We start from the raw sequence: 15580 nt of genomic DNA, 5'->3' as shown, positions 1-15580 counted from the left end.
TAACTCATTGCCGAACAACCATTCCACCAAACCAGTATTACATGAAATGGTAAAGGATATTCTTTAAAAAGAGGAGGAAGAAGAGATAAAATATCTGAACAATAAAATGGCAACAAATACAATGAACAACCATGAGCTCCCGAATTCGTCAGAATTTACTCCACTGAGGTGGAGCTGCCGTCAACCGCCTGGCCAACCTGCATCTGCGGGCCTCCGCGCCTACCTCTCTCTGGGCTTCTGGTTCCACCGTTGGGATGTGCCTCTGGAGGGCGTGGGCCACCTCTTCCGAGAGTTGGGGCGCTGAGCGTCTCTTAAAGTTGCAAAACCAGCGCGGGGGCCGCATTCTCTTCCAGGACGTGCTGAAGCCTCCCAAGAGGAGTGGGCAAAACTCAGGACGCCATGGAAGCCGCCCTGGCCTGGAGAGGAACTGAACCAGGCCCTTTGGGGGCTGCAGGCCCTGGGTCCTACCCACACAGACCCCCATCTCCGTGACTTCCTGGAGAACCACTTCCGGGGTGAGGAGGTGAAACTCATCAAGGAGATGGGTGACACCTGACTCACCTCCGTAGGCTGCCGGCCCCCACGCTGGGCTGGGCGAGTATCTCTTCAAGAGACTCACCCTCAATCACAACTAGGAGCCTTTGGAGCCCAGAGGCCTTTGAGGGGCCCCTCTGCATTCCCCTGGTGTCTGCCTGGCTTTTGCCTGAGCCTCTCCCGCAAACACTAGCCATTCTTTTAACCACCCTGAAGCCCTCTCCCAAGTATTGGGACCAAATGGGAAACAATAAAGCTTTTTGCACCAAAGCAGCCAACAATAGCCGTCTGGTGTGAATGAATCAAAATTACACCTATTTTTTGTTGTCAGGCCAGCAAAAAAGTAATATATATATTTTTTTTGGTGTGCCACAGAATTTTAGGAATTAGTGTATGTGTGCCATGAGATGAAAAATGTTGGAAATTGCTGTGTTACAGCAATAGAATGCTAAGCAAACCAAGTCCCAAAAGATTGCCTACAGGCGTGGCGTCCTTTTCAATCAATTACAAACAATTATCATCTGCACTTTTTAGGCAGCACATGTCTCTACAATAGAACTATATGAAAGAGGCAAGAGGTGGTGAATGGGTGATTCTGGAGATTCCTTCTGGAGAGGAGAAATGGGCAGGGGAGACGGTGAAGCTTGGGGTTACAGTTAAATGGAGGTTACATCATGATATGCTTCATGGCGGCTGCATTATTAAAAACAGGAAGGGAGGAAGGAGGCCTTGCGTGGACCAACGATCACAGTGTAAGAGCGTCATGAACCGCGGATGATGACTCATCTGTGCACTTCAGGTCAAAGAGGATGCACAAGTTGGTGCATCAATTTTGAACCCGGGTTTTGGACACTTTTCCAAATCCTGCTCCTGCGCGGGGACCAAGGGCGGCGCTGCACCACGATGGCCACAAGAGGGCGCGCGCCGCTAGGGGAGGGCGCGGACGCCGCCACCGGCCGCCACCGGCCGCCACCTGCGCCTTAGGGTTTTGTTTTTGCAAAAGAAAAGCTGAGCCCAGCTGGGAGCCGTGGCAGCGCCCAAACAGGCGTGGCTGCTGGCAGGAGATCCCGGGGGCTCCCCAGGGAGGGCCCCCGGCCCTCGCGCCGCCCTGGGGTTTCGGGAGGAAGCAGCTGCCAGCCCAGCGAAGCCTCTGCGCGCTCCTGGCCTTGACCCCGACTTCCTGCTGCGCGACCCCCCTCTTCCCCAAGGCCCGCAGAGTTGCAAACGGAGGGCCCGCTGGCTGCATGTACGTCCCCCACAGGCTTGGTCTGGCCTGGAGGGAGTGTACCTTAAAAAGGTGTATTTGACCCCGCCGGGTGGCTCAGTGGTTGAGCGTGGACCTATGAACCGGGAGGTCCCGATTCGTGTGCCCGAGTTGCAGGTTCGTGTGCCCGAGTTGCAGGCTCAGCGTGGGGCATGCAGGAGGCAGCCAATGATTCTGTCATCATTGATGTTTCTATCTCCCGCTCTGAAATAAATAAAAATATATTTTTAAAAAGTTTATTTGGCAGCACTTAAAAATCAGGAAATGTTTACCCTAAAAATCCAATTTTCCCTTCTCTCGGCGGTGCACCCCTGCGTGGGAGCGAGGTTTCTTCACAGTGTTGGTCTGGCCAATATCCAGCGTGGCCCCTATTCTGGCTGTCATCGCTGCCCAGAAGTGAGCCACATGGCACACTTCATACCACAACGTGCCTTTTCTGCACAACTCTACCTGGGGTTAATCGTGGTCTTTTTAAAAATGTGCATGATTTTCTTTGCACACTGAAAATTGTAATAAAACCCAAACCATATAAGTGGCTTCAACCTCCTTGCAAGTTGCGGAGGCACCAGGTATGCTCAGGGCAGTCGTGCTGAGGGTGCCCCTCCGTCCGCCTGCTAGAACCTGTCCGTGCCCCTGCCCAGCAGCCCGCCTGCAGCTCCTTCCATCGATCAGGGGCTTCCTAGTGTGTGTCTTTCCCAAGCAGAGAAACCCCCCTTTTCAATCTGAATCATATGTGAAACTCCATGATATCAAACAGGAAATAGGGTATCCATACAACTATCAATTTGCAACATTAACTTATTATAAACCCAGTTCATAAGAACGGCGGGTTAGTTGGAAAAGCCCGGTTTGGAGTAAGGAGCTAGTGGGGCTGTAGCTTCTTTGGATTCATCCTGCTGCCTTTTTTTAAAAAAATAAAAAAATATTTTATTGATTTTTCACAGAGAGGAAGGGAGAGGCAGAGAGTTAGAAACATCCATCAGCTGCCTCCTGCACACCTCCTACTGGGGATGTGCCCGCAACCCAGGTACATGCCCTTGACTGGAATCGAACCCGGGACCCTTCAGTCCGCAGGCTGATGCTCTATCCACTGAGCCGAACCGGTTAGCCGCTGCTTTTTCTTAATCGTGTAGGACGGAGAGGTCCCCGCTTGCCTGGGAGGGGTTTTAGCAGCTGACAGGCCACAAGCAGGGTTCCCCCAGGGCTGCCCGAGGTGAGGGCGCCTGTGCGGCTCCCAGTGTCAGCGTTTGCTGCTGATGACAGCAGTGCGCGCGTTTTGGGTGTTGCCGGATGTTGTGCACATCAGACCAGGTATCTGTGAGGCCCCCGAAGCACAAAGCACCGCGTTCACAGGATGCAGGTCAGAAACCGCCACACAGAGGGAAGTGGCGGTTGCTGAGGGTCCCAAACCAGCTGCGTTTCCTTGGCGACACGAGTTTGCTTTTCATGCTGGGAAGAGGCTGGGCGGCTGCACCCAGGGCAGGGGCCACTCTGGGTCACGGAGCATTCCCGGTCCCGGCTGGAGGCCCAGCCCAGGGGTGCGTCAGGCCAGGGCCAACTGCCCACGGAGGAAGCCCGGCAGCGCCAGCCCTGCCCTAACATCCCAGTGGCCCCAGGTGGGGTGGCCACAGGCTGGGCCCAGGAGGCACCTGACCTGGGCTCACATTCCAGCTCTGTCACTTACCGCATGTCCACTCGGCTTTCTCCTTGAGTCTCCAACTCCATTGCCTGTTCGCTCAGGGTGCAGGTGCTTTCCCCTCAGGCCCTCAAAGACAGGGGCAGGCAGCCCTGGGCAGTGTGCTCAGTGGTTAGCGTGCCAGCTTGTGCTAAGGGTTCCGGGTTCAATTCCTGATCAAGGGCATGTACCTGGGTTGCAGGTTGGATCCCACCCCAGTCGGGGTGCATGGGGGAGGCAACCAATCGATTTGTCTCTCGCACATCGGTGTTTCTACCTTCCCCTCTAAAAATCATTGGAGTCCAATGGTGTGGCTCAGTGGTTGAGCATCAACCTATGAACCAGGAGGTCACGGTTGGATTCCCAGTCAGGGCACATGCCCAGGTTGTGGGCTCTATCCCCAGTGTGGGGCATGCTGGAGGTAGCCGATCAGTGATTCTCTCTCATCACTGATGTTTCTCTCTCTCTCCCCCATCCTCTCTGAAATCAATAAAAACGTATATAGATATACACAACAGATTTACCATTTTAACATTTTTTAGGTATACAGTGCAGTAGCATTAATGACATTTATGTTATGGTGCCCATCACCACTGTCCATCTCCAGAATGTTTTCAGCTTCCTGAATGGAAACGGTACCCATTAAACACTAAGTCCCTATTCCCCTCGCCTCAGACCTGGCAAACACCATCCTACGTTCTGTCTCTGAATCTTGACTATGCTAGGTCCCTTATGGGAGGGAATCAGACAGCATTTGTTGCTTTGTGTCTGAGCTATTTCACTTAACAGAGTGTCTCCCAGGATCATCCCCGGGGGAGCATGTGTCAGAATGTCCTTTTTTAAGGCTGCCCGTGTTGCTTTGAGTCCTGCTTTATGTCTTTCGTGAACAGTACTGACTTTCACTCTTGAAATCAATTTACTTTGAAAATATGCAAATCTTGAGAGGCCACTGTGGGCTGCATCCTTTACTGGTCTCATCCCCCGCCCCCCGACCTGCGTGGTCCCCGGGGAGCATCTCTCCCTGAGCTTCACGGGCCCCATCACTTCACTCCTGGTTTTACAACTTTTCACATCGACGGAATCCTACACTGTGTGGTCTTTAGAGGCTGGTGCCCATCCTGCTAGTGTATTCTTCTGGTTTAATAAGAATCCTTCTGCAATTGGTCAAGTCAATATTTTATTTAAAAAAAACCCTACACACACACACACACAGATCCACACAAGCACACACACACGCACACAGACATCCACAAAAGCATGCACGCACACACACACACACACACACACACACACACACACACACAGCTCACAGCTCACGAAGGCAGAGCCGGGAAAGGAGACTGAGATCTCGTCTTTGGCGCCAGGCTGACCAGAGGGCTTCTCTTCCACAGCCGGCCGCACGTGAAGAAAGAGAGCAGATGCCCCAGCTGATAAGTTAGGAGAGGGCTTGGTTTTCACGGGGAGACTTAAGGCAGCGCCACTCCCGCGAGGAGGGGGATTTGTGCAGGAGCATCCAGAAACCTCTCCGTTGTGTTAGGTCCGGTCACCAGTCCCCGGAGGCCGTTCGAAGAGCAGGAGGCAGAGGCCAGATTTCCCTGGCGGCTGCTCTTCTTTCCCAGATGAGGAGACTGTTCTCCCAGGAGAACAGGCCGGAGAGAGAGGTCCGGAGCAGCCGGGAGCCCAGGGGGAGGAGAGCCCTCCGTGCCCGCCAGCCGGGCAGGGCTTTGGCACCGGAACACAGGTTCGGAAGTCTCTCCTGAGGTCACCGGCCGAAGGTCCTCCTGCCTGCGGGGCCACACGCCCTGCGGGGCCTTCTGCGGGCCCGGAGGCCGCGGTGTCCTCAGACGGCTGCATCTTGGGGAGGAAAAGGCAAGGTGAGGCCGGCCGGCCAGGGCGGGGCCCGCCCAGAAGTCACACACCGGCCGGGTGACCATGTTCCGCTCGGTGCACTGCCTTCCTCCACCAGCACCAACTTTCATTGGGATTCTTTTATTCTGTTTAAATGCATCTCTAAAAAAAAAGTTAAATAGTGCAGAGGGGATACCCATCCCGATTCCTGCCCACCCCAGGGTGCAATGTTTTCATCATTCACGTTTGCCCTTACACAGCTTTATGGAGATATCATCCGTATCCCACAGAATTCACCCATGATCTGCACTGTAGTCGCAGAACTGCACGACCATTTTAGAACATTGTCATCACTTCAACAGGGAACCCCATGCCCGTTGGCGGGCAGCCCTGTGTCCCACCTCCCCTGAGCCGTGAGCAACCGCGGAGCTACTCTGTCTCTGCATTTGTCTATTCCGGCCGTGTCGCCTCAGTGGCACCCGACACTGTGTGGTCTTTGGAGACGGGCACCCTTCCTGTGAGCTTTTTGCCAGTGGCCCTGGGAGGAAAGGGAAGCTCCTTCTGCAGGAAATGTAATGTAAATGCTGCCACCTCTTTCATGCATTTTTAAAAAAAGAACAAAGAAAGGAAGTGCTAGATCAAAGAAAGGATTAATTAAATTAGCGGGTTCAAGCTTTCAGCAATTCTTAAGATAAAAAATATTAGGTATGGTATGGGGATATATTTATAAGGATGTTCATTACAGCGTTTTTTAGTAGCAAAGAATTATATAACAACAACAAAAGATAATGCCCCTCACAGGAGACAAGAAAACTGTAGCACAGACATGCAACAGGGTCAGTGTGACCCCATGGAGCCATTAAGAAGGACAGAAGCTCTGGCCGGTGTTGCTCAGTCATTAGAGTGTTGGCCCACTCACCAAAAGGTCCAGGGTTTGGTTCCCATTCAAGGGCATGTCCCTGGGTTGTAGGTTTGATCCCCAGCTCCAGTTGGGGCACATGCAGGAGGCAACCAATTGATGTGTCTCTCTCACATCGATGTTTCTCTCTCTCTCTTTTCCCCCCTCCTCTTCCCTCCCTCCCTTCCACTCTCTCCAAAAAATCAATGGAAAAAAAATACTCAGATGAGGATTAACAACAACAACAACAAAAAAAAGGATGACAGAAAAGAGCACCTACCAACATGGGGAAAGTGTCTGGTAGATGGTCAAGTAGGAGAAAAAGGTCAGGTTACAAAATAACCTACACCGTTCTGGTCCTTTTAATCAAAGCGACATGTATACATATGTATCTCCAGCGCTCTCTCTCTCTCTCTCTCTCTCTCCATCTCCATCTCCATCTCCATCTCCGTATATTACCCAGAGAGAGGGAATACTGGAAGGAAAGATGGCCAGCATGTGCTATTTTGGGATAGTGTGAGGACAGATGGTTTTTATTAAAAACATTTTGTTCTTATTTGCATTTTCTAAATGTCCCTTATTTTCTCTCTGTCATTAGGAAACATGTAAAGAAAATGCTTCTCCATCAGAGGCTGGCACGTCGGGGCATCCCTGGGCGCGGCGGGCACGGGGCCGAGCAGAGGTCCCGGGCGCCTGTGCCTTGCGGCCTCCTCTACAGCGGCCTGTGATCTGTTGTGAGGCCCGGAACAGGCTGTGCTCCGGCCCCTGAGCTCACGGAGATCACCCGTGTTCGGACAACCAGCACTCACCTGTGGACTGGGTCACACAGGAGATCTTGTAGGACAGCCACACGCTCGCCAGGCAGAGGAAGGGGGTTTTTTTTGCATTTCATTCACGATGGTTTCCTGTCTGGTTTCATAGCTGGGCGAGAGCCGGGAGGTGAGGCTTTGTTATCTAGCCTTACGTTTGCATGTCCTGTATAACAAAAGGCTAATATGCAAATTGTCCCCTCGCCTGGGAGTTTGACCAGGGGGTGGGGCCGGCCAGCCAACTGCCCATGGCCCCTCCCCCTCCACCAGCCTAGCCCGATGGCCCCCATAGGGCAAGCAGGCCCGACCCTACCTGTGCACGCATTTGTGCACTGGGTCTCTAGTATTTAAATAACATTGGACTAAAATACGTTCAGGCAGCAAGCGCTCCTTTAGTTTCTCAGGGTCCACCCAGTGCTCAACTGTGGGGCCCTCACCTCGTCCAACCTCCTCATCTGTGGATGGGGGATGGGGTGCCCAGACAGGAACAGGGCCTCGCCTGGGGCTCATCAAACCGGCAAGTGAGAAGCAGGTGTCTGGGTGCCCCGTCCCCACTCCACAGATGAGGAGGTTGGTGTTTGGCATGGAACTGCAAAGCCTGAAGCCATTTTCCTTACTTGTGAACAAATCTGGCAGCTGCAGCTGGTTTATGGGGCACGTACTCTGCGCCCACCAGTCTTCTAACTCTGCCAGGTGGGTCCTGGTGTGACCCTCTCAGCCCCTCACTTTGCAGCTGAAGAAATGGGGGGTCAGGGGGGTCAATGAATTGCCCAGGGCCACAGAGACAGCAAGGGCCAGACCTGGGACTGGAGCCCAGGGAGCCTGGCTCCAGAGTCCACACTCTGCTCTACCTGTGGCCCAGCTGACCTCAGGCTGGCAAAGAGCCCCAGGCTCACTATGTTGCCACCAAGTGCCCCCGAAACCACGGCTGCCGTCCAGGAGGAGGGGCCCAGGGCAAAGGGCAGGATCTTCCAGGCTGGGCTTTCTCTTCAAGCCTGGCTGCTGGTTTGCATAAGGGGCTGCCCCCCGCCCCGCCCCTTTTTTGGCCTACACACCCTCTCCCCTCCCCCCAGCTCCGTTCCCTTGGCTCCTTTTGTACCGACTGTCTGCGCCACATAATCAGCCTGTTCGAGGCTGCTCCGGCCTCTCATTGTCTGTTCTGCACAATTAGCACATTATACCCTGTCCTGGTCTCCTACTGTCTGCACTGCATAATGGAACAGCTTCTTCATTATGGCCACATAATGCCCTTCCGGATGGCGATGCCTGGTTTGCAAAATGTACCACGCGCCTTGGCCCTGACTCCTGAGCTGGATCACCACTCTCCCTAAGCAAGGACCCTATCTTTTTATTTCTTCCGGCTCCTCCACGGAAACAGGCCTGGTCCCAGGCACAGAGATGGTGTATGATAAAAGGGGCCGATTGGGATTCCAGGGCCCACACCATTCTGTGCCACCTGAATCATAAAACCCAGTGGACCTCTCCCCATGTGGGCCTGGAGCACAGTGGGCACAACTTTTCTTCGTGCCCCCTCCACCGGCCTGTCTGCAGGTGGAACCCTGTGGGTGGCAACCACACCTCTCCTTGGAGCCTGCAGGGAGGGGGTCCTGAGGGGTACAAGGTGGTGGAGGGAGGGAGGGCTGTTGGTGGCATGAGTGTTCGGAGGAGTGACCTTCTGCCCCATGCCGACCTTTAGTGGGCAGGCTCCACCCCTCGGTAGAATTCCAGGTGCGAACCCACTCTTGGCCCAAAGCCTGGGGGATTTTGGTAAAGTCTGCACATGAAAGAGTGGCATCACGCAGACAGCTCTGCCTAAAAGTCATTTTAAAAGTCTTGCTCCTTAGTGAGGCAAATCGGTACTGGCCCACAGGCCACCAAATGGAAAAGAATTCGCTAAGTCAGAAATCATATGACAGGAGTCCATAAATCTTTAAGATAATGGCATACACATATGTATCTATGCGTGTGTATTTGTGTGGTAGGTATAAATGGATCCCACAGCACTGCAGTTTTGTACATTTCCATGCTACCTCTGTTCAGGCTATCAGAGGGGCCAATTTCACCTTTGAAAGGAATAGGAAGATTCCTTCCTGGCCTGAATGTGGCTAAAAGTTAGGACTGATAAAGCTAGGACGGATGGCCGACCTCACCAGCAGATCACAGCGCTGTTCCCTTGGGCCCAAGAGGCTCCAGAATATTTCTCCGCACGGGGCCACGAGCCAATGACCACAACGGACACGTGATTTCAAATCCACTTGCTGCCCGATGTAAGGGGCGGCTGCAAGAGAGAGGCCCGGGCCGCTGGGGCGATTCGTTTGCCAACAGCCCTGATGATTCAGCTCCTGAGACCCTCCGTTTAAGCCTCTTGGGGACCGGGCTGGCTGGATCAAGGTGGGTACCGATTCTGAGAAAGAAAGGCCCCACAAAACGATCCCTCCGCTGTCCCCGTCAAGAAGAAAACGAGCCCGGAAAGCATGGACTCATTGCGAAGGCGCCCCCAGGAGATCCTCACCGAGGCGGCTACCAGCTCGCTCTGGCTGTAACTCTTGGAGGCGGCCACGATGGAGGCGATGAGGAGGAGCAGGGTGCCGATTAAATAGTGCAGAAGTTCCTGGGGGCAAAAACAAAGCAGAGCCGTGGGTCGGGGGTCCGCTCCTAGGGCCGAGAGGCAACCGGGCATCAGGAGAGATGAACAGAAGAGGAGGGAGTGTAGCACCCCGACAGGAGCAGCGCAGATCACAGCAAACAGACGCGTGAGGCTGGCCAGGATGGGGCCGAGCAAGAGAGAAAAGATGCCAGGCAGGCAGGGAGGAAGGAAGGGGACAGGAAGAAAGGACACTTCCTGTATGAGGACAGAAATCCACCAAAGGCTGCTCCACTCCTGAGATCAACCTGTAGACAGTACCTTGACCGCCGGCCAAAGCTACTACACAGCCCCCGAGCTTCTCCCAGCACCCAGGCTGGGGAGTTTAAGCAAAGCTCCAGCCCCGAGAAGCGAGGCCCCTTAAAGATATGGGTGCCCTGGCCGGTGTTGCTCAGTGGATAGAGCACTGGCCTGCGGACCGAGGGCTCCCAGGTTCGGTTCCGGTCAGGGGCACATGCCCAGGTTGTGGGCTCGATCCCCAGTGGGGGGCGTGCAGGAGGCAGCCGATCAATGGTTCTCTCTCATCATTGATGTTTCTATCTCTCCCTCTCCCTTCCTCTCTGAGATCAATGGGAATATATTAAAAAAAGAGAGAGATGGGTGCCTTTCGCTTCTGCTTCAGAGAATGTTCTGGGCTCACTGAGCTGGCTCTGGTGGCTGCCTGCTTTGTGAGCTGTTTTTTAGTTGTGGACTTGACAGGTGCTTGGCCCCCTCCGGCCCGGAGTGAGAGCCTGGAGTGTGGTACCGGCCCTTCTGCCAAGTGCCCGGGCGTGTGGTGGGCGCGGGCATTCTCATTCCTCAGCCCGCTTGGTTTCATCTGCATTTTGTCTTCTCTCTTCTCTACAGAAATGCACCCGAGGCCAAGCTCTGCGGTAAGTCTCCTGGTGGGACTGACTCCGCCTTTGCTCCGCCTCCGGGTGGGTCCGCAGGGCTGTCCATTGCCGTCCACTCACTCTCCAGGATCAGGGTGTCATTCAGCAGCATGGACGCACTTCCACCTCCTCCTTCTTCCTCCCCAGTAAATACCAGGTCAGAGCAGGACGGGGGTTCAAGGCCATTCATAACGCTCACTCTGAACCCAGAGCGTCTGCATGTGCAGTCTCCAGCGAGAGTTCAGAGAAGATTCCTTCGTGAAGTTCTGCCCGTCAGGGCAGGCGGCTGTTCAATGTTGGGCAAGCATCCCACTTTCAGGCTGCAGCTCCTGTCAAAGCCGTGCAAAATCGAAGACCCTGACTTCTCCCCGAGCGATGAGAAAGCAGTATCACAAGGTGGACCACAGAGATTTTGACCAAGAGCAGATCAGTAACTGGAGGTTCCCTACGCCAAGATTCTCTGGGGGAAAATGACTTGAGAGAGAGAGGGTCCTAAAGGAAGGTGCCAACATGTTCTGGGCTAAAAAACTGTGTGGCTGAATGTATCCTTCCAACATTCACTCCCCTTTCAGCCCTCCCTCATTCTCGCCCCACTCCTCCCCCCAGCCTTTATTCTCTCCTTTGCTTGTTCCCTGTGAGTATCAGGGGAGCCCAGAGGAACTTGCTCTCAAAAGCAGCAAAAAGGTGCCACAACTTTGAAAGGGGCCTTACAACCTAGCAACGTAAGAGGAACTTCTCTTAAAATGTGAATGATTAAACAATTCAACCAAGAAGCAGAGGTTGTCAGACTAGATTTAAAAAAAAAAAATCCAACTACGTGCTTTCTATAGGAGACACACTTTATATTCAAAGACACAAATAAGTTGAAAGGAGAAGGATGGAAAAGACGTGTCATTCAAATAGCAACCAAAAGAAAGCTAGAGTGGCTGTAGTTGTATCAGACAAAGTAGATTTTAAAACAAAAAAAACGTTACCAGAGATTAAAAGGGACATTTTATAACGATGGACATCCATCTATCCAACAACTAGACGTAACAGGCACCTATGAAACATTCTACCCAACAACAGTAGAATATATGTTCTTCTCAAATGCACATAAAACATTCTTCAGCACAGACTGTAGGCCAGCGGTTCTCAACCAGTGGGTCGCGACCCCTTTGGGGTTCGAACGACCCTTTCACAGGGGTCGCCTAAGACCATCGGAAAACACATATATAATTACACATTGTTTTTGTGATTAATCACTATGCGTTAATTATGTTCAATTTGTAACAATGAAATTGGGGGTCACCACAACATGAGGAACTGTATTAAAGGGTCGCGGCATTAGGAAAGTTGAGAACCACTGTCGTAGACCATATGCCAAACCATAAAAACAACCCCAATAGATATAAAAGGACCGAAATAACGTGAGGTGTGTTCTCCAACTACTACAGAATAAAATTAGAAATAAATAACAGATAGAAATTTGGGAAACTCACAAATTTGTAGAAATTAACACATTCCCTAACTAATTAATGGGTCAAAGAAGAAATCACAAGGGAAATTAGAAAAATACTTGGAGATGAATGAAAATGAACACCCAATACACCCAAATTATGGGAAGCAACGAAAGCGGTGCTCAGAGAGGTGTCTATAGCTGTAAATGGAAAAGGAAGAAAGGTTTCATATTCATAACCTAACCTTCACCTTAAGACACTGGAAAAGAGGAGCACAGTAAACCTAAAGCAAGAAGAAAGTAGGAAAATAGCCCGTGCTGACAGGGTGTAGAAAAACCTGGAACCCGAATACATTGCTGATGGGAATGTAAACGGATGTGCCATTTTGGAAAAACAGTCTGGCAGGTCCTCAGACAATTAAACATAGTGACCATGTGACCTAGCAATTCCACTCTGAGTTATAGTCCCAAGTGAGTGAAATCATGTCCATACATAAAACTTGCACATGAATGTTCATAGCAGCAGTATTTGTAATAGCCAAAAGGTGGAAACAACCCACATGCCCATCAGGGATGAACAGATGTGGTATATTTGTTCAGTGGAACACTACTTGGCTATTATGAAAAGGAAAAAAAGTACTGACACACAATACAACTTAGATAAACCACGAAGACACTCTGCTAAGTGAAAGAAGCCAGTCACAGAAGACCATATATATGATTCCATTTACTTGAAATATCCAGAATAGGAAAATTTAGAGAGACAGAAAGTACATTAGTGGCTGGTCAGGGCTGGAGGGGATGAGGGGTTGATGGTGACAGTGAAAGGGCATGGAGTTCCTTTCTGAGGTGATGAAACATTCTAAAATGGATTGTGATGGGTGGTTGCACAGCTCTGGGAATATACTAAAACCCACTGAATTATATACTTTAAATGGGTAACTGTTTGGCGTGTGAACTATCTATCAATAAAGCTGTTTTAAAAAAATAATATAGTGGGAAGAGAAAACCCTGGCCACTTTGAACTCTTTCCTCGGACTCTGCCGGTCCATTTTAGCTGACAAATGTTATCATCCAATACTCACCACGGTACAAATACCCATCACCTTTGTCAGCTTCTTCCTTCCATGTTCCTCCTCCCAACTCCCCCACACAGCCCATTATCTGTCGCTTGAGAGGATAAACATTGGGGTGAGAGGCCGAGTTTTCCCGTGGCTGGAAGGTGAGTGTTAGAAGCAGCGGGACATCAGACAAGCAGATATGTCCACCCAACAGTGGGAAACGCAGGGCTGAAGCAGCGAAGGATGGTGCAAGAGGTGTGTGGGGGGGCAGATGAGAGGGCTCCAGGGGGTCTCAGTGCCCAGCTAACATCCTGACTTCTGGGCCGAGGGCAGGGCCAGGCCACTCCCTTACCGACAGGGGCCAGCTGATGCAGGTGAGCACGCGGTAGAGGCGGAAGAGGTGGACCAGGTAGAAGGCGAGGATCATGATCAAGTTGCAGATGGTGACCACTTCGAAGTATCTGTAGGCACTCTGGCTGATCCACGGAGAGCTCCTCACGCAGATGAAGGCGATCAGCAGGCTGACCTGAGACATAAGCACGGACACCTCAGAGAAATGCCACCAGGAGGGGCGCCCGGGACCAAATGGCAACAACGTAACAGAAACACGAACCACCACCGAAAATCGAGGAACTGCTGTAATTCAGGATGCCTCCCTACAAATAGGCGGGATGGGTACAATTTCCTGCAGTACAAGCCTGTAAACTCTCTTTTTGTTGTTATGCTCACCGGAGGATATTTTTCCTTTTTTTTTTTTTTTTCCCAGAGAGTGGGAGAGGGAGAGACAGAGAGAGAAACATCGATGTGAGGCACATCGATTGACTGCCTCCCGCATGTGTCCCAACCAGGACTGGGGATTGAGCCTGCAGCAGAGGTACATGCCCTTGACCAGAATCGAACCCGGGACTCTTCAGTCCGCAGGCTCCATCCACTGAGCCAAACCGGCTAGGGCAGGATTTGTTCTAAAAGGACAACTAATTTAGGACAAAATTTATTTTATGTTGCCCCTTCCCTACAGAAGGGTGATTCTCAGAGGGTGTGTGCATGGTGGGGAGCAGGGTGTGTCCTTTGGCGATGTCTGGAGACATTTTTGGCTGTCCCAGCTGTGGTGGGGGGTGCTATTGGCATCGCATGGTATAGGCATGGGTGCTGCCAACCAGCCCACAATGCACAGGATGGTCCCCGGTCTCCTTTGTGGCCCAGAGGGTTGTGCTGCTGTGGAGAACCTGCTGGAGGACATGGGAGTCTGTAGAGAGAATCAAACCACAAAAACGGATCTAACGCCGGTAAAGCTGTCAAGGCTAAAAACGCTTGCTTCCTGAAGCCCCTCATTCTAGCACACTCCCCAGGCCCTCGGGATAGGCACAGTAGCCAGAGGGCCCCCTGGGCTTGCAGCCTACGGTACACACGAAAAAGGCTCTGCTCAACAGATCAATGCAGAAGAGCATGACCGACGAGAAGGGACCCTACACACTGGACTGGTTCCCTTTGCTAATGAGCAACGTATTTTCATGTTCTCAGTTCCTCTCCGGCCAGCCAGCCAGCCGTGGTAACAGAATGATTCACGCCTTGAGGTTGTTCCACGGCCGAGGGGAGGCTTGCCTGCCTCAGGAGCGTGCGTGCTGGCCCGTGCTCAGCTGCGTGGGTCCCCACGCCCAGGTCTCCTCTACCTCTCAGTCTGACACCGACCCCTCGGGGCCGGGGCCGGGGCGGTTTAGTTCAAGGCCCGCCTTACATAATGCACACAACCCAGGAGGCAGGCAGTGCGCTCCCGGTGAAGAAGCAGTTCTGCACCGAATTTAACGCAAGGATTAGAATAATTCTTATAACCTTTCATCCGTGACAGTAGCTCTTCCTTGTGGTCACACAGAGATGTGTGGGGTTTCCCAGTGACCAAAAGGGGCCCGGGCAGGTCTCCCCCGATCTCCCAGGCTGAGAGCACATCGCTGCTCCACCACAGCCCCTCAAGCCTCCCTGGGCAACTCGCCGTGAAACGAGACTTCCTGAACTCTGTCCACCCACTGGGCCTGAGTCCGCCTACCACAACCTCCGCTTTAGGCAAACCCAATGCTGGCAAGTCTCATTTAGACAGCAGAGGCTGTGCACGCAGGCAAGCTGCTGGAAGCTTCCTTCTTGCTCAAGGGTTCTCCCATTCCTAGTTTAGAGAGCCAACATCTCAGCTAGTGCACTTGACAAAAAAAAAAAAAGAAGAGCTGATTGATAGCAATCTTTTCAGGAATTCTTCTAAGGCCAGTGGGTGGCCTCTGCAGAGGCTGGAGGCCCCGGAATCAGTCAGATCCATGCCCAGGCGGCCACCAGGAAGGAGAAGCATAAGAAGGGACAAAGCAATGGCAGAGAAAAAGGCCCTGGGGTGTTGGTCCCCGACCCCCGGCTGACCCTCTCAGGACCTCCTCTTGTTCCCTGTTAGAAAAAGCAAGTCCACAAACACATCTGAATTCAGGGATGAGTAGGAGTTCTGACCTCAGGATGAAGTGAAGGCGTGCCCCTGGCTCCTTTCGTCAAGGTTTTGTTGATAA

The 15580-nt window shown here is 52.3% G+C and overlaps 1 protein-coding gene across 1 annotated transcript; it reads right to left on the bottom strand.

Moving 5' to 3' along the window:
• Window positions 1-2071: 2071 nt before the first annotated feature.
• CMTM7 (CKLF like MARVEL transmembrane domain containing 7) lies at window positions 2072-13605 on the bottom strand. The gene is made up of 5 exons (XM_015561249.1): window positions 13396-13605; window positions 9541-9639; window positions 8940-8956; window positions 7029-7093; window positions 2072-2184 (listed from the first exon to the last, which is right to left on the bottom strand). Exons 1-5 carry the CDS (start codon window positions 13576-13578, stop codon window positions 2072-2074), a joined length of 477 nt encoding a protein of 158 aa, XP_015416735.1. The 5' UTR covers window positions 13579-13605.
• Window positions 13606-15580: the final 1975 nt, after the last annotated feature.

Source organism: Myotis davidii, unplaced genomic scaffold (assembly GCF_000327345.1).
Source record: "Myotis davidii unplaced genomic scaffold, ASM32734v1 scaffold395, whole genome shotgun sequence".
Classification (NCBI taxonomy): domain Eukaryota; kingdom Metazoa; phylum Chordata; class Mammalia; order Chiroptera; family Vespertilionidae; genus Myotis; species Myotis davidii.
The sequence above is the reverse complement of the archived record's forward strand: the minus strand, read 5'-3'. Positions and strand labels throughout refer to the sequence as shown.